Source organism: Schistocerca nitens, chromosome 10 (assembly GCF_023898315.1).
Source record: "Schistocerca nitens isolate TAMUIC-IGC-003100 chromosome 10, iqSchNite1.1, whole genome shotgun sequence".
NCBI lineage: Eukaryota > Metazoa > Arthropoda > Insecta > Orthoptera > Acrididae > Schistocerca > Schistocerca nitens.
The window spans coordinates 168,127,859-168,153,635 of NC_064623.1; the positions used below are offsets into that span (position 1 = coordinate 168,127,859).

The 25,777-nt window shown below is 39.7% G+C and overlaps 1 protein-coding gene across 1 annotated transcript in view; it reads right to left on the reverse strand.

Annotated features, from left to right (window-relative positions):
- The window catches only part of LOC126210203 (uncharacterized), a 158,945-nt gene that overhangs the window by 29,541 nt on the left and 103,627 nt on the right, over nt 1-25,777 (reverse strand). The window contains exons 8-11 of the mRNA XM_049939381.1: nt 18,101-18,175; nt 12,130-12,204; nt 8,847-8,921; nt 1,606-1,643 (exon numbers count right to left, since the gene is read on the reverse strand). Coding sequence (XP_049795338.1) covers nt 1,606-1,643; nt 8,847-8,921; nt 12,130-12,204; nt 18,101-18,175 — 263 coding nt within the window. The remainder of the gene's footprint in view (nt 1-1,605; nt 1,644-8,846; nt 8,922-12,129; nt 12,205-18,100; nt 18,176-25,777) is intronic.

A 25,777-nucleotide genomic window follows, 5' to 3' on the forward strand; every position in this document is an offset into this window, starting at 1 on the left:
TGTCCTAGATTTTTACATTCTTTTAGAAAAAGTGAAACAATTACAGGATACTGTTCATACACTTGTTGATTATTTTTCCCCGTAATCACCATCCCATTAAACGCATGTGCTGAGATGTGGCACAAGCTTCTTTATGCCTTCCTTGAAGAACTTTCCCACCAGTTCCTTCCCCACTGCAGAACCTGTTTCTACTTGTCAGTTGAAAATTTACTTCCACTCATTGTGTGCCTTCAGAAAGGTGAAAAGTTGATAATCAGAAAACTCAAAGTCAGGGGTACACGCACACAGTTGTAAACACCACAACCAAGTAAGTCCAAGAGCACCTTGATGGATAAGGCTGTGTGAGGACGGGTGTTGTCGTGTAGCAAGCACACTCTTCTCACCAGTATTCCCCTCCTTTTGTTTTGAATACTCCTTTTCAGATTTTCTAGGGTCTCTCATATCGTTGTGCATTGATGGTCTTCCCCTGAGGCAGAAATTCGACTAAAGTGATGTCTTTTCAGGCCCAAAACATTTATGCCATGATTATTTTTTGTATAAAATTGTGGTTTTAAAGTTTTTGGTAGATAGGGGTATTGGTGCAATGCCACTTTGATGACTGCCTTTTTGTCTCAGGTGTGTAATAAGGCACCCATATTTCACCTCTGGTGAAAACAGAGCTCAGGAAATCCTCACCTTCCAGCTCAAGTCACTCAAGAAACTCACGGGCACTACTGGCCCGATTTTTCTCGTATAGCACTGTCACCTGTTTTTGGACCCATATTGCACACAGTTTCCAGTATCCCATCACTTCTGTGAGTGCCTCAAATAAGAGAGTTCTGGAGAGCTGTGGGAACATTGCAGGAATTTCATCCACCATCAATCGACAGTCTTCACGAACAATTTCCTCGATTTTTTGCACCAACTGATTAGTCAAAATTGGTGGTCCTCCACTCCTCTGTTTGTCATGAACATTTTTTCTGCTTCCATTGAACTCCTTACAAGGCTTAAATATGCTTGTTCTATTCATAACACCTTTGCCATAAACTGTTTTTATTCACAAAAACATTACGGTATGTGTTATTCCTTCGCGAATAGGAAGTGAATAACAGCATGTGGCTCACTCTCGTTGGGATTTCTTACCAACATCTTTCATGCAACTTGACAGTACAAAGCGAATATACAAACTACCTGTTACTGCAATGCTCACTCTGGTCAGGGGATCCCCCTCTATCACTCAATGTTACCAACCCCCAAAAACCAAAAAACAGCAGCCCCTTATGGTCAGAGTATACTTGCTTTCTGAACGTGCCTCATAGCGTGAAATAAAACAGTTTCAAATACCACTTAGTTACAGATGAAATATGTGACATGGAAACAACTTCACTCCACTGCAGAAAGAGATGCAACGAGGGTGAAAAACAGATGGTACAGACAGAAAAACAATAATTAAAAGGAACACTTGAATGTGCTTCCTAATCAACACTTCAAATTATTTTATCTCCATGTCGACAACAATTTGTTTGTGAGGCATTACTAGTAAATATCACTATCAGTCTAAATGTATTACTAGTTAAAGCCACTATTAAGAATACTGTGACTAGAATAATGAAGGGAAATGCAAACCTTTGAACCTTCTTGCCCGATACACAGTCCTCTTCACTCTGTAAGAAAACGTGGAAAAGAAAACATTAGAACTCTAACAGATATAATGGCAGCAACTGATCAAGTTATAACAACAACTTCAAAACTTCTCATAAATAAATAACACCGAAAAGAATCATTCCAGAAAATACACTGATGAGTCGAAACATTATGGTCACTGCCCACTGAGAGACTCAACACCAACTGGTGGCATTGCAAGCACTTGACATGGTAGGAGAGTATACAGCATATCACAAACAGTCTGAAAAGCTTTTAAGGATGTTGTGCAGTGGGTTGTGCTGAAAAATATTTGTTAGGAAAAAAATTCGATATGTTGCACCATTTCGGAGTTAAATAGCATTGAAGTTAGCCAATCAGCCCGTGGTGCGGCCCACCATACATAGTTAGTGTCAGTTGTCCTCACAGAACAGACGATAGCACACAAGACTGCTCAGCCTTTGGCTCAGGTTCGATCCTTACTACTGTACTGTGTCCAATTTTTGTATCACTGTCTTGTTCAGTTTTAGGAAACCAAATGAAGGTATGTTTGATGACACCATCTCTGGTGGGTCATTAAATCTGAGTATGCAATGGCCTGACTCCCAAACTTCAATGCTAATTAAACTCAGAAACAGTGTAATGTATCAAATTTTTTTCTTAACAATTATTTTACAGCACAGACTGCTTCTGACCTCCTAGTATAAGTGGAGCAGAGACAAAAGGAAAATAATTCCAGTGACAATATGGGTCACAAATGGGGAAATCCACCAACATAAGTAGCTTTGATAAAGCACAGATTCTTATGGCCCGACATATGGGAACAAGAATCTCAGAAACAGCAAAGCTGGCCAGCTATACGAGGTGTGGCTAGAAAAAAACTTGTTCGACACTTTCCTTGTCAACTCCTGTTAACTCAGATACTGCTCTGATTGTTAAACGGCGATCTTGTCGAACAAGTTTACCGATTTTTTCAATGTCTGCATCAGTTTTTGCTGGCAATGGTCTGCCAGTGCGAGTGTCATCACTGGTGTCTTCGCGGCCATCTTTAAATCGTTTAAACCACTCAAACACTTGTGTTCGCGATAAACAATCATCGCCGTACACTTGTTGTAACATTACAAACGTTTCACTTGCAGAGTTTCCTAGTTTGAAACAAAATTTGATGTTAACACGCTGTTCTTTCTGTACACTCAACATTTTCCGACGCACAGACAAAACGTCAACTACTTAAAACAGACGCCACGGGCAGACTGAGTGCAGGAGGCAGATGAAACTCGAGCAGTAGGCGGAGCGAGAGTCACATGACAGGCCACGCGACTTTCAGCCTTATTGCATTCGTTTTATTGTTTCACCAGTACTAGTCCGGTTTTTTTCTAGCCACACCTCGTATGCATGCTACTTCCCTGAGCATCCTTGGAAAGTGGTTCGTGGATGGTGAAAGCTCAAGTAGATGACAAAGTGATGGATGTCCACAACTCATCACAGAATACAAAGGTTGGATGCTTGCCCGCTCTGCAAAGTAGGATAGTCAGCAAGCTGTGGCAGATCTGATAACAAAATATAATTCTTGTATGGGCAAAAGTGTTTTGGAATACACTGTTCAGCATAAATGTTGAATGTGGGGCTCTTCAGCAGATGATTTCTACTTTTTCCCAAGTTACCATCATTATTAACTGTGGATCAATGGATGAGGTGTTCCACAGTTGGATGAAGCATATTTACCATTACACCTGATTGACAGTTGTGTCCACACACACCATCACCTAAGTGAACGGCTGCTCAAAATGTGCAGCACATCACAGACACAGGTTGCACTTTAATGCTTTGGGAGACTTCTGTGGTAGCTGTGGTAATAATCAAATGCACAGTGGCAGCTGTGAACTACGTGAACATTATTGCAGATCATGTGCATTCACAGTTGATATCTTCACCAATGTGACAGTATCTACCCACATGATAGCTGACCATGCCACAAGGGCTACAGTGATTTCAGGAGCACAACAGTAAACTCATGTTGATGTCTTGTCCACAAAAATTTGCCTAATCTGAGCTCAATAAAGTACATCTATGAAGCTACAAGGCACCAGCTCTGCACCCACACACGAATAGCCAGTAATTTACAGGAATTGCACAAATTTTGTGTAGATTTCTGGTACAACATAACTCTGCAAACCTACCATGGTCTTTTTGAACTCAAGCCATGCAGTTGCTGCTACACTGCATATCAAAGTTGGACCAACACCTTATTAAGCACATAGTCATAATCTTTTGACTCATCAGCGGAGGTGAATATAAATTCTGAAACAAACCATAACAGCCATTCAGCATAATCACACATCTGTGGGGTGTTCTAAATATCTAAACTGAGTACTCTGATATAGGGAATCAATGTCTGTAAAATAATATAAAAATTCCTTTTGTATAGTGTCAGTTCTTTCGGAAATGTCTGAACCCAGGTCTCCTGCTTACTAGGGAGATGTACTGGCCACACCACCATCTGGACATATCGGTCACCACAACCGCACACACTACACTAGCATGCCGCCTGTCAGACCAAAATTCTCAACTTACACTCTACTGAGGTAGTGCCCCTGCTCATTAGACCCATTACTTGTGGCATCTCACTGATTCCTGTAAGAGTTCAAGTTTGGTGTGGTATGAAGAGGGAAACATTCCACGTGGGAATTGGTCTGTATATGTGTGGATGGATATGTGTGTGTGTGTGCGCGAGTGTATACCCGTCCTTTTTTCCCCCTGAGGTAAGTCTTTCCGCTCCCGGGATTGGAATGACTCCTTACCCTCTCCCTTAAAACCCACATCCTTTCGTCTTTCCCTCTCCTTCCCTCTTTCCTGATGAGGCAACAGTTTGTTGCGAAAGCTTGAATTTTGTGTGTATGTTTGTGTTTGTTTGTGTGTCTATCGACGTGCCAGCGCTTTCGTTTGGTAAGTCACATCATCTTTATATATATAAAGGAGCAATGACAGCCAATGAACTCTTCAGTGCAGATGGACACCAAGCTGAAACTGTTACAGGAACAAGCAAGATGCCATGAGTAATGAGGCTAATGACCAGTGCACTATATCAATAGTATGTGCTGTAAGTTGAGAATCTGGATTTGATGGGAAGCATACTAGGGTAGTCTATGAGGCTGACCACTGTGTCTGGATGGCATAGTGGTCAGCACATCTGCCTAGCGAGCAGGAGACCCGAGTTTGAATACTGGTTTGCCAAAAATTTTCAACTTCCCTAACTGATATACACACATGCCCACTGGCACCTAGTGTCTTTCATGCCTTTGTGTCTTGAAATATTTCTTAAACACCGTAAACTAATTTTACGTTACACCAACTTATTAAGCTCTCACTAAACGTTCAAACTAACAAACTTCAGTCTAAATGTTTCCATTACAACAAAAACCACTGACAGATATGAACTCTGTGTAAAAAATCATTTGGCCCCATTCTATACAAAAACTGTATAAGAGAAGGAAGTAACTTCTGCTTGACTAGTAATCTCCACGGCATAGTCTCCCAAAGGGGCACTTACAAGGGACACATTTTAGGGCACTGTGTGGCTGCAACAGTCTTGCCGTCAACTTCACTGCAATGTGGTTGCAGAAATGTGAATATTGCACCGTGGTCAGGTAACGGTGCTGAGGTATTAGAACATGCTGGTAGTTGCTGAGGTGTTGCCTGCACTGTTCACCAAAGATGGGGAAATTTTTTGTGGCCGAGCCATATCCACCTTTGTACTTGGTACTCGTCCGTGGCGACAATACCAAGTCGCATAACCTTAGCAGCGAAACAATATCTTCAGAATGAAAGATAGTGTACGTGTGAAGGAGCATTCGATTTGTTTGTTGCCTACAGGAATTAAGAAGTGGGGAAATGAGACAATCATGCATTTAGTAAATGTGATACATTTATCTACATCCAAAGCTACAGAACGCAGAAGTAATATACAGAATTCCACTGACTAACTTTTACAGATTTTTCAGGGATATCATCTGAGTATTTTGATATAAGGATCTCTGGTGGCTCATTACAGACTAATAATGTAATCATGATTTATTCAATTTTTTGGCACAATTACCTGTCTTTCTAAGAAAATACATTCAAGACAGTGGAAAAGCTTGTAATATGTAACTGCCAAAATATACAACACAAACCACAGGATACGGTTTCTTGTAGGTGACTACGGACAGCTGACACAGTTGGAGCTGCTGCGAGAACAGCTCAACTTTGCACCAATGTGCGGCCCTTCCACGGAATTCAACCGATACACGAGGTGATACTGGCCACCTTTTCATCAGTAACCATATCCATAGTACTGCTTTGTATCACTGTTGACACACAAACAACATTGCCAGAGAGCAAAACCCTACACAGAAACAAGCAGTACTAAATGCAAACTTGAGGCCAACAAGTTACAGAGGGAATTACTGTTGTCAATGGCAGATACAGTGAGCTAGTGGAAACAAGGAACACAGCACATACCATTAACATTTGGACTGTTGTGCACTATTTTCAGTGCAATACAGAAAAAAAAGCTAATAGATGCAAGAAACTAAGCAAAATGTAATAGCTCTGTAACGAGCTGCCAGAGACTGTGGATCCCTTGCGCCAAAATACTCAGAAGGTACCCACAAACAGCATCTGAAAGTTTGTCAATGGAGTTCTGGTTCACCCGTATACACACCATAATCTGAAAAAGGACATTCTCACTGTTACTGAGATAGAAGAATGTCTGCAGTATGAGCCATAATTGTACTCTACCTAGGCTTTTTTAAGATTTCTAAACGTCTGAGCATCTCTAAGTTATGCAGATGGAAACCGTCCATACATCTTCTTTGATCCCACAATCCTCCAGTCCCCAATCTCCACTAGCCCTTGCCCATACCCACCTTCAGCCCTACACTGTGACCCTGACATCACTCATTCTGCACTCACACTCTCCTCTCCAAAGTCTCCCTGTTCCTCCAGTCTGTCTACCCCTTCCAATCCACTCCTCTATATGTTCGCACCAAGCCCAAATTTTCCCCCACTGGCAGCTAGAACAAGTGGAATAGTTTCACATCCCTATCTTGTGCACCTGCTACCTCTACCTCCCAAAGGTAAGCCTCTCTTCCCTCCAACTCTCTCTCTCTCTCTCCTCACTTCCTTTCACCCCTTGTCCAATTCACCCCACACAAACCTTCAACTCAGATCTATACAATTTGTTCACAACATCCAGAATGAAGGTCGCCTATTCTCGGATTGGCTGAAGGCAGTAGACACTGGTCGACTTCAGGCCACAAGTGTTGAGTGTCGCTGCTGGTGATCTAACAATGGAGTACCAATGTGAGCCGTACGTATTATGAAGTGATTTTTGTGCCGTGCCATGCAATGCCAAATCAGTACACACATGTGCGGCACCAGCACTGTGTAGTGAAAGAGCAGCTTGTTCTTTCAGCATTCTCATTCTCCCTGCATGTGTCTGTGAGTTGGACTTTGCTAGGCAGAGCTCACTCCCTCAGTTTCCCATACTCCCTGAGAACAAGGTCAGGACATTGTGATCAAGTGTGTGTGTGTGTGTGTGTGTGTGTGTGTGTGTGTGTGTGTGTGTGTGTGGTTTTCTGAAGGACATTCAGTGAAAGCTTATCAATATTTCCATCCTATTTATGTGCATATCGAAGATCAGCGTTTGACATCCTGTCAACAACAAGGTCATTAGAGATGGTATACAATTTTGGGTTGGAGAAGGATGAAGAAGGAAACTGTGTGTGTCATTTTCAAGAGAACTATCACAGCATTCACCAAATACAAGTTAGTGAAAACACAGAAAACCAAATGTTCAGACAGGGTTCTCAACTGGCAACCTCACAAATTCAAATCCACTGCCTTACCACTGTGTTGCTGAGTGAGGTGGCGCTACTGGGAGAGACATTCCCACTAGTAACTCGAACTACTGAAGCCCAGTCGTGAGGTGCTGCCCGTCGTCTGACAGCAGGATGTGGAGCGTGTGGCCACGGGGTTTCACTCCTAATTTATACTTTACATTATAACAGCCTGTTACAATACCATCACAAGGGGCACGGTTGTCGACAAGCGATCATCAGCTTACCCTCAGGCAGGCACAACTACTACCAGCCTGGTGGCTCTATAGCTCACATTCTGCTTGTACACGAGCAGGTGAATACGCAGACAAGAAAAAAATTTCCAGATTTTTCCCAGGTCTCCTGGTTAAAAGTACACTTCTTGTGAGTGAAAATACTCTATACCTTGGGTGGAAGTACACTTTTTCATGTTAAAGAAACACTACATTTTCCCTCACAGCTGTAGAACTTATCAATCCTTTGAAAGGTACAGGTTTTTTACATCAGCATAAAACTTCCCAGCATTTCTTGTTTATATTTTACTGCTGCAGTATTGCTCTGCAGTTGTGAGCTAAGTAAAATCCTTTGTTAACATATCAGTTCTTACAAAACAAAATTACAAAAATTTAACTGAAAACTAAAGCAATGAAAAATTCCAAATTCTAAAAATTTTCTCGGATCTTACCTGGACGAAAAAAGTCACACATATTTTCGTGATTTCCTGTTGTCCTGGGTCATATGCACCTCGATGAGGCACGTGGCCACTCCTGCATGCAGGCACTCGGCCAGGCCAGTACTACAGCACAGGCTACGGCCCTACCTCCTGACCTCTCACATGTCGGCTGTTCGCATACCCTGCCTGCGGATACACATTCGAGCAGAAACAGCGTGGTACTTACCACACTTTTTTCACATATGTCAGTTGAAAGCAGTTGTATTCTGTCTGTCGGACTGAGATGAGAATGAGGCTCAGCTGACGAAAGTCTCTTGTACATTGGCCACTGCTGAGTGCTTCAATTCATCAACAGAAGAGATGAGAAAGCAAAGTTTCTCAGCTGAATAAAGAATACATGCTCTACAAGTGCTAAAGATGTCCTACTTCTACTCGGTTTTTGGGAGAACAGACATACTCGAAAGTTATGATGGTATCTCCAAACACACACACACACACACACAAAAGCACATTCACAAAGATCACATTGGAGGTTTCTCAGTAAAAGTGAGAAGGAAAGCAAACTTTTCAATGTCTGTTTGTGGGTGAGCACGTGTTCCCACACTAACAAGCGTGTATTAAACAACAGTATATTGGTTTCATTTGAGACCGCTAATTCTACAGCGTAAGCTATTTCTGTGTCAAAGATGTCTTACCCCTTCGGTATCTGAATATACAGTAACTGCCTCTATCTGGAGCTCTTCTTCTTCCTTCACGTGTATATTTTCGTCCTGTAACATAAGCACTATTTTGTAAATCACACAACACAATGTGAAATGGCACATTCTTTAGCTATTTTATGAAAAAAGGCGGATTTTTTTTTTTTTTTTTTGTGGGTTGGGAGAGGGGGGGGATGGAATACGGAAATGTTTAATGTCCCATTGGCACTGAGTCATCAGAGATGGAGCACAATTTTGGATTGTTTCAAGGACGGGGAAAGTAACTGGCCATGCCCTTTTCAAAATAACATCCTGGGTTTGGTTGGGGCACTTTAAGTAAATTAGGAAAAACCTAAATCATGACAGCCAGATGCCGATTTGAACCACGGTCGTCCTGAATGCGAGTTCAGTGTGCTGGCCACTGTGCCATCTCACAATCGGCTTGTGGAAGGAGGAGAAGTTACATGGATCCCAAGTTTTCTTTTAATTTATAGTTTACTGCACAACTGCACCAAATTTTTTTTATCAGATTAAAACACAAGGGCACAAATGCTACATTACATCACTTCCTACTGACTTGTTTCACATACAACCTCCTCACACAACAAGTCATCTATTTCCATTTTTAAAAAATATGAATGAATCCCCAACTACCAGTTACAATTTGGGCAGTAGTTTACGAAAGGCACAGATTTAACATTCTTTTCACCCTGTACATATGATGAATTAAACAAAATACTTTGGTTTAATACACTTGAAAAATACCCAGCAAAATATAGCTCAACACAACCCTTACATTCTACAAACAACTCCAAAGAAAATTAAAATCACAATTCATGTGGCCCTCACATATGACATGAAAATCTTTATACTGTGGCACACATTTCTCTCTCATATTCCCTGAAAGTGGTTTACCTGCAGACAAAATAATTAGATTTTAGAAAATGGCACCTTAAAATTTTCAAGAAAGAATTAAGTCAGTTGAAACAAATTCTAATGTGTATAGTTTACCTGTAATTGAGCTAATAGGATGTAGATTTACAACATCAAAATGAAAATGACAGAACTGAGTATCACATTGTTTACGGATGAACATATGTACTCCACTTGGGTGCAGGCAATATTGTACCTCAGACTGTATCTGTCTCTCTCTCTCTCTCTCTCTCTCTCTCTATCCTTGGCAATATAATCTTCCATGTTGTTGTGGTCTTCAGTCTGGTTCGATGCAGCTCTCCACGCTAATCTGTTCTGTCCAAGTTTCTTCATCTCAGCGTCATAACTAGTACAACCTACATCCCTTGAACCTGCATACTGTAATCAAGTCTTGGTATGCCTCTACAATTTTTAATCCTCACACTTTCCTCTACCTTAATGCCTCAGGATGTTCCCATAAACCTACTGCTTCGTCAAGTTGTGCTTTAATGATCTTTTCTCCTCAGTTCAATTCAGTACTCCTCATTGGTTTATTCGATTTATCCATTAAACCTTCAGCATTCTCCTGTATCATCACCACATTTCGAAAACTTCTTTTCTCTGCTTGCCGAAGTTGTTTATAGTTGTATAAGGCTACATGACAAGAAAATAACATTTAAATTTATACTTGATGCTTCCATATTTGTCTTTTTCAGAAAAGCTTTCCTCAATATTGTCAGTGTGCATTTCACGTACCTGTACAATTTGTTTTTGTCGTCATTGGTTATTTTGCTGCCAAAATAGTAAAACTCATACAATGAGGTGACAAAAGTCGTGGGATAGCTATATGCACACATACAGATCTCGGTAGTACCACACAAGCAACACTGTGTGAAATAACCACAGATATCAATGTGGGACGTATGATGAACGTATCCTCAGGATGGTGTGGCGAAATTTGGCGTTAATGATCTATGGCAGTATATGACGGATGCAAATGCCTTTGCTAACAGCAGCAGTTCCTCCCCTGGGCTTGTGACCGTTTCGGTTGGAATGTAGCTGACTAGAAAACAGTGGCCTGGTCAGATGAGTCCCGATTTTAGTTGGTAAGTGCTGATCATAGGGTACAAGTTGTGCACAGACCCCATGAAGGCATGAACCCAAGATGTCAACAAGGCACTGTGCAAGATGGTGGTGGCTCCATAATGGTGTGGGCTGTGTTTACACGGAATGGACTGGGTTCTCTGCTCCAAACAAACTGATCATTTGACTGTAAATCGTTATGTTTGGCTACTTGGAGATCATTGGCGATGGAATATTTATGGACGACACCACTCCCTGTCACCAGCCAAAATTGTTCACGATTGGTTTGAAGAACATTCTGGGCAATCTGACTGAATGGTTTCGCCACCAAGATCGCTCGACGTGAATTCCATCGAACATTTATGGGAAATAACTGAGATGTCAATTCGTGCACAAAACTATGTACCGGCAATACTATTGCAATTATGGATGACTATAGAAGCACTGTGGCTAAATATATCTGTTGGGGACTTCCAACAACTTGTTGACTCCATGCCATGTTGTGTTGCTGCTCTATGATGGGCAAAAGGAGGTCTGACACAATATTAGGAGATACCACATGACCTTTGTCACATCAGTGTATACTAAATTGTGTCTCATTTCCTGTCCAATTCCCTCAGTGTTGCCTGATTTTATTCGACTACACTCCGTCACTTTTGTTCTACACTTTGTTGACATTCATCTTATAGCATCCAACAAGTTGTACCTTTACTTACGAGCAGAGTTCTGTATATTCTCTGTAGGAGTTACAAGTTCAAGCAAATAGATAAAAACCTTTTCTTTTATTCCTTGAACTCTGTGGGACCACATGAGCCATAAATGATTTTCACATGTAAACATAATTATGCATCTATTTTTCCATCAACCATAACTGTTCCTTGACAGTCTCACCACAGTGAGGAGCTTGGTGATTTGGACAACTGTGTGACAATGCAACTCATATATATTACACTGAAAAGTGCATGCATGCTATTTATTAATCCCTAAAAGCATTCTTGGCCTCATGTCAATAAAATTACACACAGAAGAGAGATAAGGTATAGATGACAGCAATATTCCTACTTTGTAATATTAAGCACCTGCATAACCATCATTTCATATTTGGTGACTCCAGATATAGCTCGGGTACCTTCAACTAAACTACATTCAAATCATATAGCAATATAAAAATTTATTTTTAACATCTCCACTGCATGTTTACCTTGTTTTCCCCAAAAAAACATCAACCACATTAACCTTGTACAATGTAAGATATTCACGTAAAGATCCTCACACAGGAACCTACCTCATCACTATCAGAGAACACAGTAACTGCTTCAATATGAGGCCCTTCTTCCTCACACATGTTTACTTCCTCATCCTGCAACAGGCAGATAATTTATAAAAAAAATCATATACAACAATGGAATGTTTCAAGATTTTTTTATCAGTAAAAGCAAGGATGCACATATCAAATGTTCTAGGTTTTACAATCAGAAACTTCTAACTTGTTTTTCCCTCACATTAGGGCTCTGGGCATACTTCTTAATTTCTGAAAAGTCCCATTTCCATACACCTTGTTCATCTTTCACCATGTAAAGTAATCTCTGGTCCCAAAAGTACATCTAAATCTACATATGAGGGCTGTTCAAAAACTATGCAACCTTATTTTTTATTGTTGAAACCAACAACGGTACTGGGCAGGCATGCTCTCTGTCTTTAAGCATACATTGTTGTGTCGATTCCCTAAGGTCTCGACACAATGAGTGGCTAGGTGCACGCGAAACTAACGCAGACGGGCGTAAATTCTGAAACAGGAGACTGGATGAAAAACTATAAAGAAAAGAAGAGAGATTGTCATCTACTTAACTTTTAATGATGTTCTTCTTGTTGAAATACATCTCTTGCATAGTAGTAAGCAATTAGCAATGATACACATGGCGCCTTGCTAGGTAGTAGCGATGGACTAGCTGAAGGCTATTTAATCTGTCTCTCGGCAAATGAGAGGAAGACGTGATACGTCTTGTCGCAAGCTATGTCGTCCGTACAACTGGGGGAGGTCAAGTCCGTGTCTTGTGACCTGCCCTGTGGTGGCGCTACGTTTGCGAATACACAGTGGCGACACGCGGGTCCGACATGTACTACAGGACCGCGGCCGATTTAAGTTACCACCTAGCAAGTGTGGTGTCTAGCGGTGACACCACATACATAGTGTCTGAATTTTTTCATGACTGTATAAGTAACCACTCTCTGTCTAGACAAATTGACAGGTGTGTAAGTGGCAGTCATCGGTTTTTGTGCTGAGGGCAAAATGGCAAAAAAGGCTGAACACTGTTATTGCAACCACTCTTGTTTTAAGCTTGGCGATTCTTAAGCTGAAACAATCCACAAGATTCGACGAATGTTTGGGGATGAAGCAATGGGTACTACACAGATAAAGGGCTGGTACAACCACTTCAAAGACAGCAACTCATTAGTGAAAAGCTACACACGTTCGGGCAGGCCCTCAATACCCACAAATGAGGCTGTTACTGATCACCTAAGGACCCTGGCGTATCAGGACAGATAAATCTTGATCAGAGAACCTGCAGGTGAGATTAAAATTAGTATTGGATCCATTCATTAAATTTTAACAGAATATTTGGACCTCAGGAGGAATCAGTAAAATTTGTGCCAAATTTGCTAACAAATGAGCAGAAACAATTTTGTTTCTAGATCGCACAGGACATGCTGGATACAGTGGACAGTAATCTCAACTTCCCTGACACAATCATCACTGATGAAGAGTCCTGGGTTTATGGGTACCACCCAGAAACGAAGTTCCAGTCAGTGCAACAGTAGCATCTATCATCCCTGAGGCCCAAAACAAAGGAGCAGCTCCACAGCAACGTGAAAGTCATGCTGCCCAACTTTTATAACTCCAATGGCATGATCATTCACGAGTACACCCCAGCAGGTACTAACGTCAATAGGCGGTGCTACCAAGAGGTCCTGCGTCACCTTTGTGAAGCTGTTAGATGCAAATGACTGAACTTTGGGCAGTGGGGAGTTGCCACCTTCAGCACCACAATGCATCCACTCATCACTCTCAATTAATTCAGAGTGTTTTGGTCAAACACAACAGAGCACTCCCTATTTCCCTGACCCAGCACCGAGTGACTTCTGACTTTTCTCTAAACTGAAAAAATACTCTGAAAGGGTCTGTATTTCAGAACAGAGAAGACATCATCCAGAATTCGATTCAGCAGCTGTGCACCATACCAAAAGAAGCTTTCCAGCAATGCCCCCAGCAGTGACAGCAGTATTGGAATGATTGTAATTTCATGAAAAGACCTTGATGTGATGAAACATGACACAGTCACAAGGAGAGCAATCTTCATATCAATATAAAAAGCTTCCAAAACAGATACACACATCTGACCTTAGTGGACATGCTCTATTGAAGTATTTCATACCTCTGTGATTTGCTGACACAGTTATAACTTTCATTTTAGTGAACTTAGTGTTGCATGGGAGTGCCTTTCTGTGAATTTACCACCACATTTTCAATGACCACAAGGCAATGTGCCACATGTAGGGGCTTTATAATTCATGTAGCTGATGATTTGAGGATGGCAATGTAACTTTGCTGAAACTAGTAATCAGAATATGTATTAACTGCACCCTGGGCATTAAAACTTCTATTTTGGAAGCTTTTTACACTGAAACACAACTCTTTTTTAATGAAAGTCATCCCAACTCACTTGTCATAACCAAGACACTCTTCCCCCCTATTTAGGGGTAATACAAAATGAGCTGCCCTTCTTTGAACTTTTTTATTGTCCTCCATCAATCATATCTGGTAAAGACTTCATAACATGCAGCAATTCACCAGAACAGAGTAGACAAACGTTGTGCAGGAAGTCTCTTTAGTAGAACTGTTGGAACTTCGAAGTGTTCTGCCAACAAATTACAGTCTTTGGTCCACCTCGCGACATTTCCTATCTTATGGTTTCAACGTACAGTGGTGGAAATATTTATTGCATCACGATTAACAATTTTTGTTACAATCATTGAATAACAGAGCAAAATTTGCCTGATTTCTCTTGATTTCTATCAGAAATGAATATACACAATACTTTTTGTAAATTTGTTTTTATTCTTAATTTCCGTTTCTATAAAAATGTTTGTTTTTTATAATTTAATACGTTCTTTAATAATGAGTGTAAGTGGTTATGTCCGCTATTCTGAAAGATGAATACTAATGTTGAAAGAAACACTGCATATTAATGTTTTAACATAACACTGATGGATTTTAGTGTTTGTATTGCCTCATATGAACACACTGTTGCGTTTAATACTTTGTTGCTCCACCACGCATCTTAATCACCACTTGGCATTATGAAGACTTTGAAAGAATTAACTTTTTAATGTACTCCTCACTCAGTTCATGAAACCACATGCACAGAAGGGTCTCCAATAGCTCCCATTTATTCCGTGGCTTCTTTTTGGCGACAGCATTTCCCATAACCTTCAAACAGTTCTCAATAGGGTTGAGATCAGGGTTGTTTCCAGGCCACTCTAATACTCGAACCACATTTTGTCGAAGAAAAGATTTTACCTGAAATGTAGAAGTACATGATAATTAACCAAGAAAGTAATCTGCTTCATGTTTAGTACAAATATTACTCATAGGACTCACATTCAAAGCAAGGAGTGGAGTCATCCTGAAAAATGCAATTGGAAACATCTCCAAACTGGTCTCTAATGGTTGGCATAAGATTCCTTTCAAGGATGCTTATGTAGGTATCTGACAGTGCCACTGATGAAGTCCAGATGACCTACTCCATGACTGGAAATGCACCCCCAAACCATCTGTCCGTGTGGGTGTTTGACTGTAAGTGTTGTGTATGATGGCAAAAATTCTTCGCCTTTTCTTCGACGCACGAACACTTTTCCATCTGAGTCATGGAGATTAAATTTAGATTCATCTGAAAAGATTACTTTGTTACACATCTCTAGTGTCCATGTCGCATGTGCCTTTGCCCATTGTAGTTGCTGTTGTCGCATTATCTTGGTCAATAAAGGCTTCCTTCTAGGACGACGGGCTGAGTGTCCAGCCTCCAGTAGTCTATTTCTGACATTTCTACTGGTTACTGACTGTATTGACTCGAATCTAAGCCGCACTCGAATCTAAGCCGCGCCTGAAAAATGAGACTGGAAATCAAGGAAAAAAAAATTTCCCGAATCTAAGCCGCACCTGAAATTTGAGACTCGAAATTCAAGGGGAGAGATACAGCTACAGTAGTTTGGTTCGAGTCGTAAGCTTCGCAGTTAAGCTTTACCAGGTAGCCATTGCTATGCGTCAGGCGCTCCGTCCGTATTTATACGGGTCCCCTTCCTTTTTCACGTGCTTCGTCTGGTTTGAATCAATTGCTTACTTTTCTTTGATCTGATAAGTGCCGTTCTCTTTGTTATAGGTATTTACGTCACTCTAAGCTGAAAATGCATTACTGTACTGTGTCATGCATTGTTTGTCGTATTCTGATAATGAGTGTTTACAACCTGTCGCCGCTCGCAGCATGGTTTGCTTTTGTGCATGCTACCGCCGTTTACAATTTAAAAAAAAAGAGAGAGAGAGAGGAATCATCTCATTAGCGAAACAATGGCAAGAGGCTGCTATTTGTTGTTACTTACACTGCTGCTTTCTTTCATAATGATCAACAAGAATGAAATAATAGACTGTGTATGATTGATGATGTTCCGAACGAGAGTTTAGCGAAAATTTTTCTCCATTTGAAAATCTTTGTAGACGCCTCTTTAGTACATTACATTCTGTACAGAAATTAAAGTCATCTTAGATTTAAAAATCTAGTCAATTGCCGTGCTTCATTTCTGACTGAATCACTATTAGGCATAAGAATAATACGAATATAAACATGACACGATGTGTATATTCTTCCACGTTTGCTGTTGTCTCACTCTAGTTTCGTAGTTTATTAGGCAAACAGGATTTAAATGAGATAGCAGCAAACACGAAAGAATACATGGCAAAATGTTTATAATCGTATTATTCTTATGGTGAAGAGAATACTGATTGTGATTCACAATTCATAAAAGTTCCTATTAGCAACCATCTCTTCTCACAGGTAGGAAGAAATTCAGAACGTAGAGTTGGCCATATTGACAAACATCCCAAACAGTCTTGCCAGTCGGATTTTCGTAGTACAACGAAATGCTGCTACATTCGAAGATGAACAATACGGAATTTGTATTTACTTCGTTGGATAATGTATGAAAATGCAGTGGTCGAAACTCGGGGTGGAGAAAAAAGCTCGTCTTCCACCTTTTTTTTAAATTTATTTACTGAGGCAGTGGTTTTGGCACCAGTATTTATCTTTGCGCCAGTATTTATCTTTGTGCCTGCAAAGCACGCCTGTGTAGCGCTACATACATTCGACGGCAGAAGTTAGTTGTGGCGGCATCTACCAATTTTCAGAACTTCCGCTTACTTTGCACTCGATTCTAAGCCGCAGTCGGTTTTTTGGATGACAAAAACCGGAAAAAAAGTGCGGCTTAGATTCGAGTAGATACGGTGAGATGTCCGCACATTTCTTCCCAGTATCGCTTTAGTTCAGTTGATGATGGGCAATGATCGTTGAGCAAAAACCTTTTCAATACCCTCTCCTGTTTGGCAGTGGGCGCCCTTTTCTGATCTCTTCCTTTCTCACGATCAACATTTCCTTTTTCCCTGTATTTCTTCAGTAACCTTGAAATCGTAGACTGGTTAAATCCTGTCTTAGAGGCTAGCTCTCTGGTGCTGAGATCAACAGACGAATAAGCAAGTATAGCAGCTTTCTTTTCTGGTGTTAATTCAACTGACCTGCCCATCTTCTCACTGCAAAGTCTCAACCCAAAATGGTAGTATAAATACTGCTTTCATTGTAAAACCAAACGACAACAACAAAGAGTTGTGTATTGTTGGAAAACATGCGTGAAGAAGTCAGATTATTAAGGCAAGAATATGTCAACAAAGCTTAGCAACAATGTGACTGGTATAACCTGAAGCAAACTGCTGTAAAATACAAAAAGACGAAGTAATTCATTGTGATGCAATAAATATTTCCACCACTGTAAGTTGTTTGTAATTGTAATCCCTGTGTATTTAGCTGAATCAGCAGCAGATTCATTATCAACTTCTATTCAAGAGTCTGTCTCCTGGAGACTGGTCAAGAGAGCATCTGCTCTCACAGTTAGCCACCACAGAAACTATGAGATGCACAAACAGTAAATACTACCTCCTGTGCTTCAGGAAAATCATTCGATGCTTCAATTTGGAGCTCCTCTTCTTGCTTCACTTTCATCTCTTCATCCTGCAAGATAAATCCAATATTACTTCTTACAGATTATTGAAGGTAACTTAAATCACCATTTAAAAGCTATACAGCTAGTGATAAAATTATTTTATAGCTTTATATTAATCCTAAATATCTCATGTGAAACCTGTGTTATTTAAGTTATGTCCTGTATAATACTTTTAGTGTGTTTTTCATTTTTAAATGTGAAGCTACTCAGCCAAAGAGCCAACAGAAACTGCATGAAAATATGCTCTGTTAACTTTGAAAGGAGGAACACAAATAGTCTTACGTGGAACTTACATATTTCTGCAAAATACAAATAGGATTTGAAAAGTGTACATATTTACACCACAAAAAATCCTAATAATATTGCAAAATTGGTTCATTACTTGAAATCTGCTGTTCAGGATCCAAGCATAAGCTTTGAATGCTGTGTCCAGTAATCTAATCCCTCTATTATTATGAAAGAATCGAAGATCAAATGGATCTCCCTAGAGGGAGATCGACAACACCTGCAGCTGCCTGATGAAACAGATCACTGACAACACACAGAATTTGAGAACAGAATTTGAGAACCTACTTAGGATTTGAACATTTGGAAAAAACCTTTCATGCAATTAATACAGGAAAACTGTGGAGCAATATAACAAAGAAAAAAGGATACTCACTTCATTTAACAAACACCTAAAAAACTTTCATGATGATGTAATAATCATGTTGGATATAAATGAGGAGCTGGCAGCACCTTTCATCACTCAAAGGGGGGTCAGGTGTGTGTGTGTGTGTGTGTGTGTGTGTGTGTGTGTGTGTGTGTGTGTGAGGGAGGGAGGGAGGGTCACATGTGCGAGGTTGCAAGGGTGTATGCACTCTCTCTCTCTCTCTTTCTCTCTCTCTCTCTCTCACACACACACACACACACACACACACGATTTATTGTTTGAACAGAAAGTTGAGGTTCAAGCAGGTCTCAGAATAGACAGAGAAACTACTCTGAATTATGTATTTTAAGCAGATGATATCACAATTTTAACAAAAAAGAGGATGACCTGCAAAAAGGAATTTACCTTCCAAGCAGATTATCCAAAGACTAAATTATGACTACATCTACAAAGAAACTAATGCAATGGCAGGTGCAGTGGAGGGCCCCATAAGAAGAAAAACAGTGGTGAACAATACTGCAGTATAACAGGTCAGTCATTTAAATAACTGGGATGTGACATCACACACAGGTATGACAAAGATAGCAAAATTTCAGACATATGAAGAACAATAAACAAGACACAAAAAATAACATGAATAAAGTTTTGTACAGTAATAGCCATACCCCACTACAAGACAGAAGTGAGATGTGGGTTATCTCTGAACAACAAGAAAGTAAGATCCAAGCAGCTGAAATGAGAATTCTTAGGGTTGTAAAAGGCTATAGCAGAGCACACAGATTCAGAAACAACATTAGGAAGGAACTAAACATATTTATCATAAAAATCAAAACTGAAGGCAACAGAAGGAAATGGAGAGAACATCCCAACCAATTAAACTGCAGCAGACTTCCTTACGAAGTCAGAAGTTATAATCCAGCAGGCCAAGGATGCATGAAAGGCCAATGCAGAGATGAGCACTGTAATGGGCAAAGGCTAATATCTGAAGTGCAGAAGAACAAAACTGGTCCACTCCAATTCTCAATTATAAGTATAATCTAATCTCTCACAAGTTCATGCTTCTTGAACAATCACCAGTTTTCTAACACTCCCCATACTTTAGCAGTGTATATCAAACTTGATAAAAAATGCCTATTGGCTTCTGTCTCGGGTTCTTCGGCCGAAGAACCCGAGACAGAAGCCAATAGGCAGTTTGTCAACAAGTGGCCACGAAAGCCTCAACAATTTTGATAAAAAATATAAAAATTAAATACATGCAATTCTATGCTGCACAAAACCTGACCACACAGCTAGAAATAATGAATGTGGGGAAAATGAATAAATAAGTCACAAGATTCCACAGTTTTTGTTGTTTATGTTGGCAAAGTCTGCACCCGTAGTCAAGTGGTCAGTGTGTTTGTCACGTAAAGGACCCACATTCAATTCTTAGTACTGCTACAGATTTTTCCTTGGTGAGAGGCTGGAAGGGGGTGCACTTGGTCTCACAATTCCAACTGAAGGGCTATATGACAAAGTAGTAACAGCACCAAGGTCTGCAAAGCAACAACAGAGTTTTTAAGGAATTTTAAAGAAATCACATGGCTGGCAGCCGTGCACATTGGCACCCCACTTCATAGATTTGCAGAAGTGAAGAACCCCGCATCGAATCTCAGGGTGTGTACACAGACAAGGAAGAAAGTTCCTAGATTTTTCCCAGTTAAGAATACACTTTTTCCCATGTGAAAATACACATTTTTTGGCTGAAAATATGCTACACCCTGGGTAAAAGAACCTTTTTTTCTGAATAAACATAGGCTTCCGATGCCATTGTCACATTCAATAAAATTTTCTGGGTTTGTGACCGCATCGTCAATACATATAAAAACTACCGACGTTTTGGTCCCTGTTGCAACCGACCTTCTTCACCAAAGTGTCGGTAGTTTTATATATATTGACAATGGGGTCAACAAACCCAGAAAAATTTTATTGAATATTTTTCTGTTAGGGGAGCTGTGAAACTTGCCGATACTTTGCAAGGTAACGGCATAGAACTTCCCGGCACCTACGAAATGAAACCCAGCAAAAATCAATTCATTCTGTAAAAAATATTTGATTAGCATATTTTCATATTATGGAAGTATAAATATGAGCTCCATCAAATACAGCACAATAGCTTCCGAAGAACTTAAACTGAGACTGCAATGTGCTTTTGTCAGTCAATCATAGCCCACGTTTCATGATCTCGTCAGCCAATGACAGCAGATATTCAGAGCATAGAACATGTTAGGTAGTCAGCCAACATCAACATCACTGTTATGTAGTGTGAACACACAATTAGGAAAAGTTAATGGTTTAAATTAATATACATACAGTATATCCACAAGAAAAGCTAATCTTATTCATATAACATTAGTCATCAAAATATTTTTGCCTTTTTTTTTCCAAAGGTGGGTTTAAGCAGGATCCTAAGAGCAAAGCTTAATTGGCAGCAACTGAATATTTATGACAAGCACGATTATAAATTTCACTCCTCTGCACTAAAAATTTCATGTATTACCTGGCTGTATAAATGTTCCATCAAGCACTTCAGCTTTCCGACAGAAAAGCCATTTAATTATACTTTTTGCCATTGTTACTGCACAATTTTTAATCGATGAAAGAATTAAAATAAGTGTGAAAAACTAACCTTGAAGATTGTTCTTTTTTAACATACATTATCCTTTAAGATACACCCAATACAAATGTGCCTTCAAAATTTTAAATAATGGCATAAATGGATGGTCTTTTGGCCCGAAATTTTTATCAGTGGCTGGTCCTCAAAGTTTTTAGTTTCGAATATGATTCGAACTCTCCATAATTTAAGCAATTCAACACACATTCCCAAACATAACATAATTCATCTTGCATAAAAGGAAATTTACTTTGAAAGTAATGCTTCTCAAACCACAATTCGCAATATTTTCCCAAGACCTATTAGAACTGCAAACAGCTGCGAAGTCACACTCATCAAAAGCAGATGGTCATTAGAAAGCATTGCACAGTCTTTGTCCTACAATCTTTGACACATTTTGCTGTCAGAAGATGCTTATGTATGCACTCTGTTTTGTTGCTGTGAAAGGTGCATTTTCTTTGCAAATATAGTTTTATTTTGGTGTTATTTTCTCCTTTATGTTTTACTGTTGCTGTATTATTCTGTAGTATCTGTCTAAAGTAAAATTCTTTGTTAAAGTATCAGTTCTTGCCACCCAAAATTACAAAAATGTATCTGAAAACTATAACGATGAAAAATCCCAGAATTCTAAAAAAAAATCATGAGCTTTTTCCAACTTTTTCCTGGATGAAAAACTTTCCAGGGTTTTCGAGTTGTCCTGGAGTGTGCACACCTTGAATTTGCTCAACAGATTAATGACAAGGCTCGGTGGGCCAACCAACCCAGATGTGGTTTTCAGGCGGCTTCCCACATCCGACTAGATGAATACTGGCTAGTATCCACGTCCCGACAGTTACACAATTCGCTAACATTTAAAAAATTATCTTTAAATTTCACTTTGGTTAACACTAGATGCAGACAGATGGAGTTTACAAATTCTGCTCAAGGGGGAAGGGGGTGGTGACAGGAAGGGCATCCCACCACCCACTACCAGTAACATCGCCAAATCCAGACTAACATGTGGACCCCTGGAAATATGGGGCAAGGACAGGACTTTAAAGAAATGGTGTAAATTCTGGGAAAATGTAAATGGTGGGGAATTACTTCTTCAGAATCTACTTTATAAAATATCAATAAGCCATTTTACTAACTGTACTGACTTTTACTTTGAAACCTTTGGTTCTGCATAAGGATGTTTGCACATGATTTAATAGTGAGGGTAAATGGAGAAGGAGAAGTACAAGAAAGGCTAAATTTATGGGAGGAAGTAGTGGGGCAGTGTGGACTGAAATTTAATGGAAAGAAGTATGAAGTGATGGCAAACTGAGGAATAAGATGGGAGTAGCAATGAATACCAATTTTAGAGGGAAAAGAAACTAGAAGTTTTGAAGCATCTGAGGAATGTAATGGAGGACGGCAGGAGGAGTGAAAGCATAAGGCAGGCACATAGATTTATGCAGAATATAAGAAATCTGGTACAGAGCAAGGATGTACCATGAAAAAGCAAACAAATGTTTTGCCAAGTACATTATACTCTGGTATGTGTGGTAATGCCTGCACGTTGCTAGGCATTGCCATATCAGGCAGTGATCCTTCAGCAGTTGCTACCGCCACGATCAGTCAACAACTCGAAGCATGCACAGTTTTCAGGTAGCCGTGCCAACAATATCACACAATTTCCTCCTTCTGCCTCACCATGTTTCGTCATTAAGACTCAGCCACTAGCCAGTGGCATACATTCCAGAATCTGCCGCCATGAATGGCACCTATTTCCCTGTAGTGAGTCTCTAACACAGGTGTGCACACCGATCCTCACAGTGGGTCAACTGATGCTCATTTGAACTACAGTGGCTTACTTAGGCCACAGCCCAAGCTTCATGCTTCGCTTCACTTCACTAGCTGCACCATAATGGCCATATTCTAGTACTCTGTGCTACAACTACCTTGGACCTACAACTGAACATTGGATTATTATAATTGGATCAATTGTTTGCAACATGTACTTTTGGTGCCAATAAATCGGTCTTACAGTATTTTGGGTGGCTTCACTGTGCAGTAGTCACTATAGTATGCATGTATGGTCTGCATATTATGCTCTAGTACACACATACGCAACATGAACAAGGGTAATGAAGAAAAAGCAAGTGAGCAGGATACAGATTTGTGAGATCAAATTTCAAAGAAGCAATACAGGACTAACTAGATAGAGTAAAGAATCAGATGGAGAGAGAAACAGTGAAAGATAAACACATGCAAGAGACCATAGAAAAGACAAGATTAAGATTGTATGGACTTGTTGGCAGGATATCAAGACACATTCATCAAATGAGAATAGGAGACATAACACACAGAGGAAGACAGAGAGACAGATGGATCATCTGAATGAAAGAAAGTGTGAAGAAGAGAGAGGAGAAGACTGGGGCAGAGTGGGGAGAGAAACACGGTGGGATGTCAGCAAAAGATGGAGAGGATCATGTTCTGAGCAGATGCAACCAAGAGCTGGAAACTTTACAAGAAGAAGAAGAAGAAGAAGAAGAAGAAGATGGTTTATGTAAGTTTGATATTTTATTAACATGTTGGTAGTTTCTACTTTCCTACCAAAAAAATTCAGAATCCTAGTTTGTTTCAATTTCTTCTGGTGAATTTACACTAACTTGTTTTCTAGTACATAAATAGATCCAAAACAGAAGTTAATCAAAGCATTTGAGTTGTGATAATACAGAATAATGTTGAAAATTATGTGGACTGATAAGATAAAGTATGAGGAGGTTCTTCACAGAATCGGTAGAGAAAGGAACATACAGAAAACACTGACGAGAATAAAGAGAGACAGAATGATAGGACATATGTTATGACATCAGGTGCAAATACTGCTCTGAGATGAAAAATTTAGCATTGTGTGTGTGTGTGTGTGTGTGTGTATGTGTGTGTGTGTGTGTGTGTTCAAAAGTTTTTACCTCTATATCTTCATCAGAAACTTATTTCTTTATTAAATTCCCTGCTGCATTTGATAAAGAATACAAGAGCAATTACAAGACATGACAATAGTTTGATACACACATACGACACTGAACTGTAGACTATCACTTCAAATCACAAAATTGCTGCACCGTATGCTGGAAATGTGGGATAGCAGCTGGCTGCTTACGTAAGATAGGAGAGCAGTTGATTGCTTACATTTGATAGTGGAGCCACCCATAAAGCTGCCTTTGATAAATATCATCATGACATTGCCTAAACACCACACACAATTTGGTAACGTCTCCCTGCAAATTACAGTTATTGCGCTTTTTAAAACATAATTTTCCAATAAATCCCATGAGGTTCCTGTCTTTTCCACTAGGGGTACCAGATATATAACACTTTGAAATCAGTTCGTATATTATCTGTAAGAGGCAACACCATAAGCTGTCTACTACTGCCAAGTATCTTTTAGTTGCCATAATGTGTAAATGCTGAAAAACTTATAATTATGTTAACATAAAAGTAGTTGCAAAATAACATAATCAGCATAGGACATTTTATGGGACCAATAAAAAATGTTGTAAAGCATGGGGAAAATTTAATCCTGGAAATGTAAAAGTGATGTTATACTGTAGTACATGAACTACCTTGTGGAGTTTATAGTTAACAACTGATTACAATTAAAAAACAACAGAAACATTCATAAATTTTAACTTCTGATATGGATCCACCCCCTGTTGTACTGTTTATTAAAGGATGCCACTTTCCACTAAAACCATCATAAGTATTTATTCTGCTACTATCAAGCATTTACCAATATTACAGAAGTGTGGTTCAAATTAAAACCTCACTTACTTATTATTACGCATATGAGGCAATATAGAAAAATTACAGATATATCATTTTTTGATGTAGTCCTCAAGACACGTAATCCAGGCATTCCACTGCTTCAGAAATGCATGAACACCTCATGAGAAGAATTCTTCCGGTTGTCAATGTAGTCAATCATGCACTCTGATTTTCCTTCACAATTTGATTTGAGTATGAATTACTGGTCACTGTTAATCCTCTTTCCATTCAATGCTCTAAAATTACCCCTTTTGCACCCCAAAAATGAGTTAGAATGAATTTTCCTGACAATATCTGAGTGCAAATTTGTTTTTAGTTTTAGTGAAGAGCTAAGGCACCATCTGTTGCTCGATCTTTTTGATAAGTTGGTGATAATGCACCCAGGTCTCATCTTCTGTAACAATTGTGTCCATAAATCCATTACCATTGACGAGAAAAGACACAAAACTTCTTCACAGGCATTAACACATAGATCTCTCAATTCAACCCATCTTGTGGACATTTCACTGAATTGGA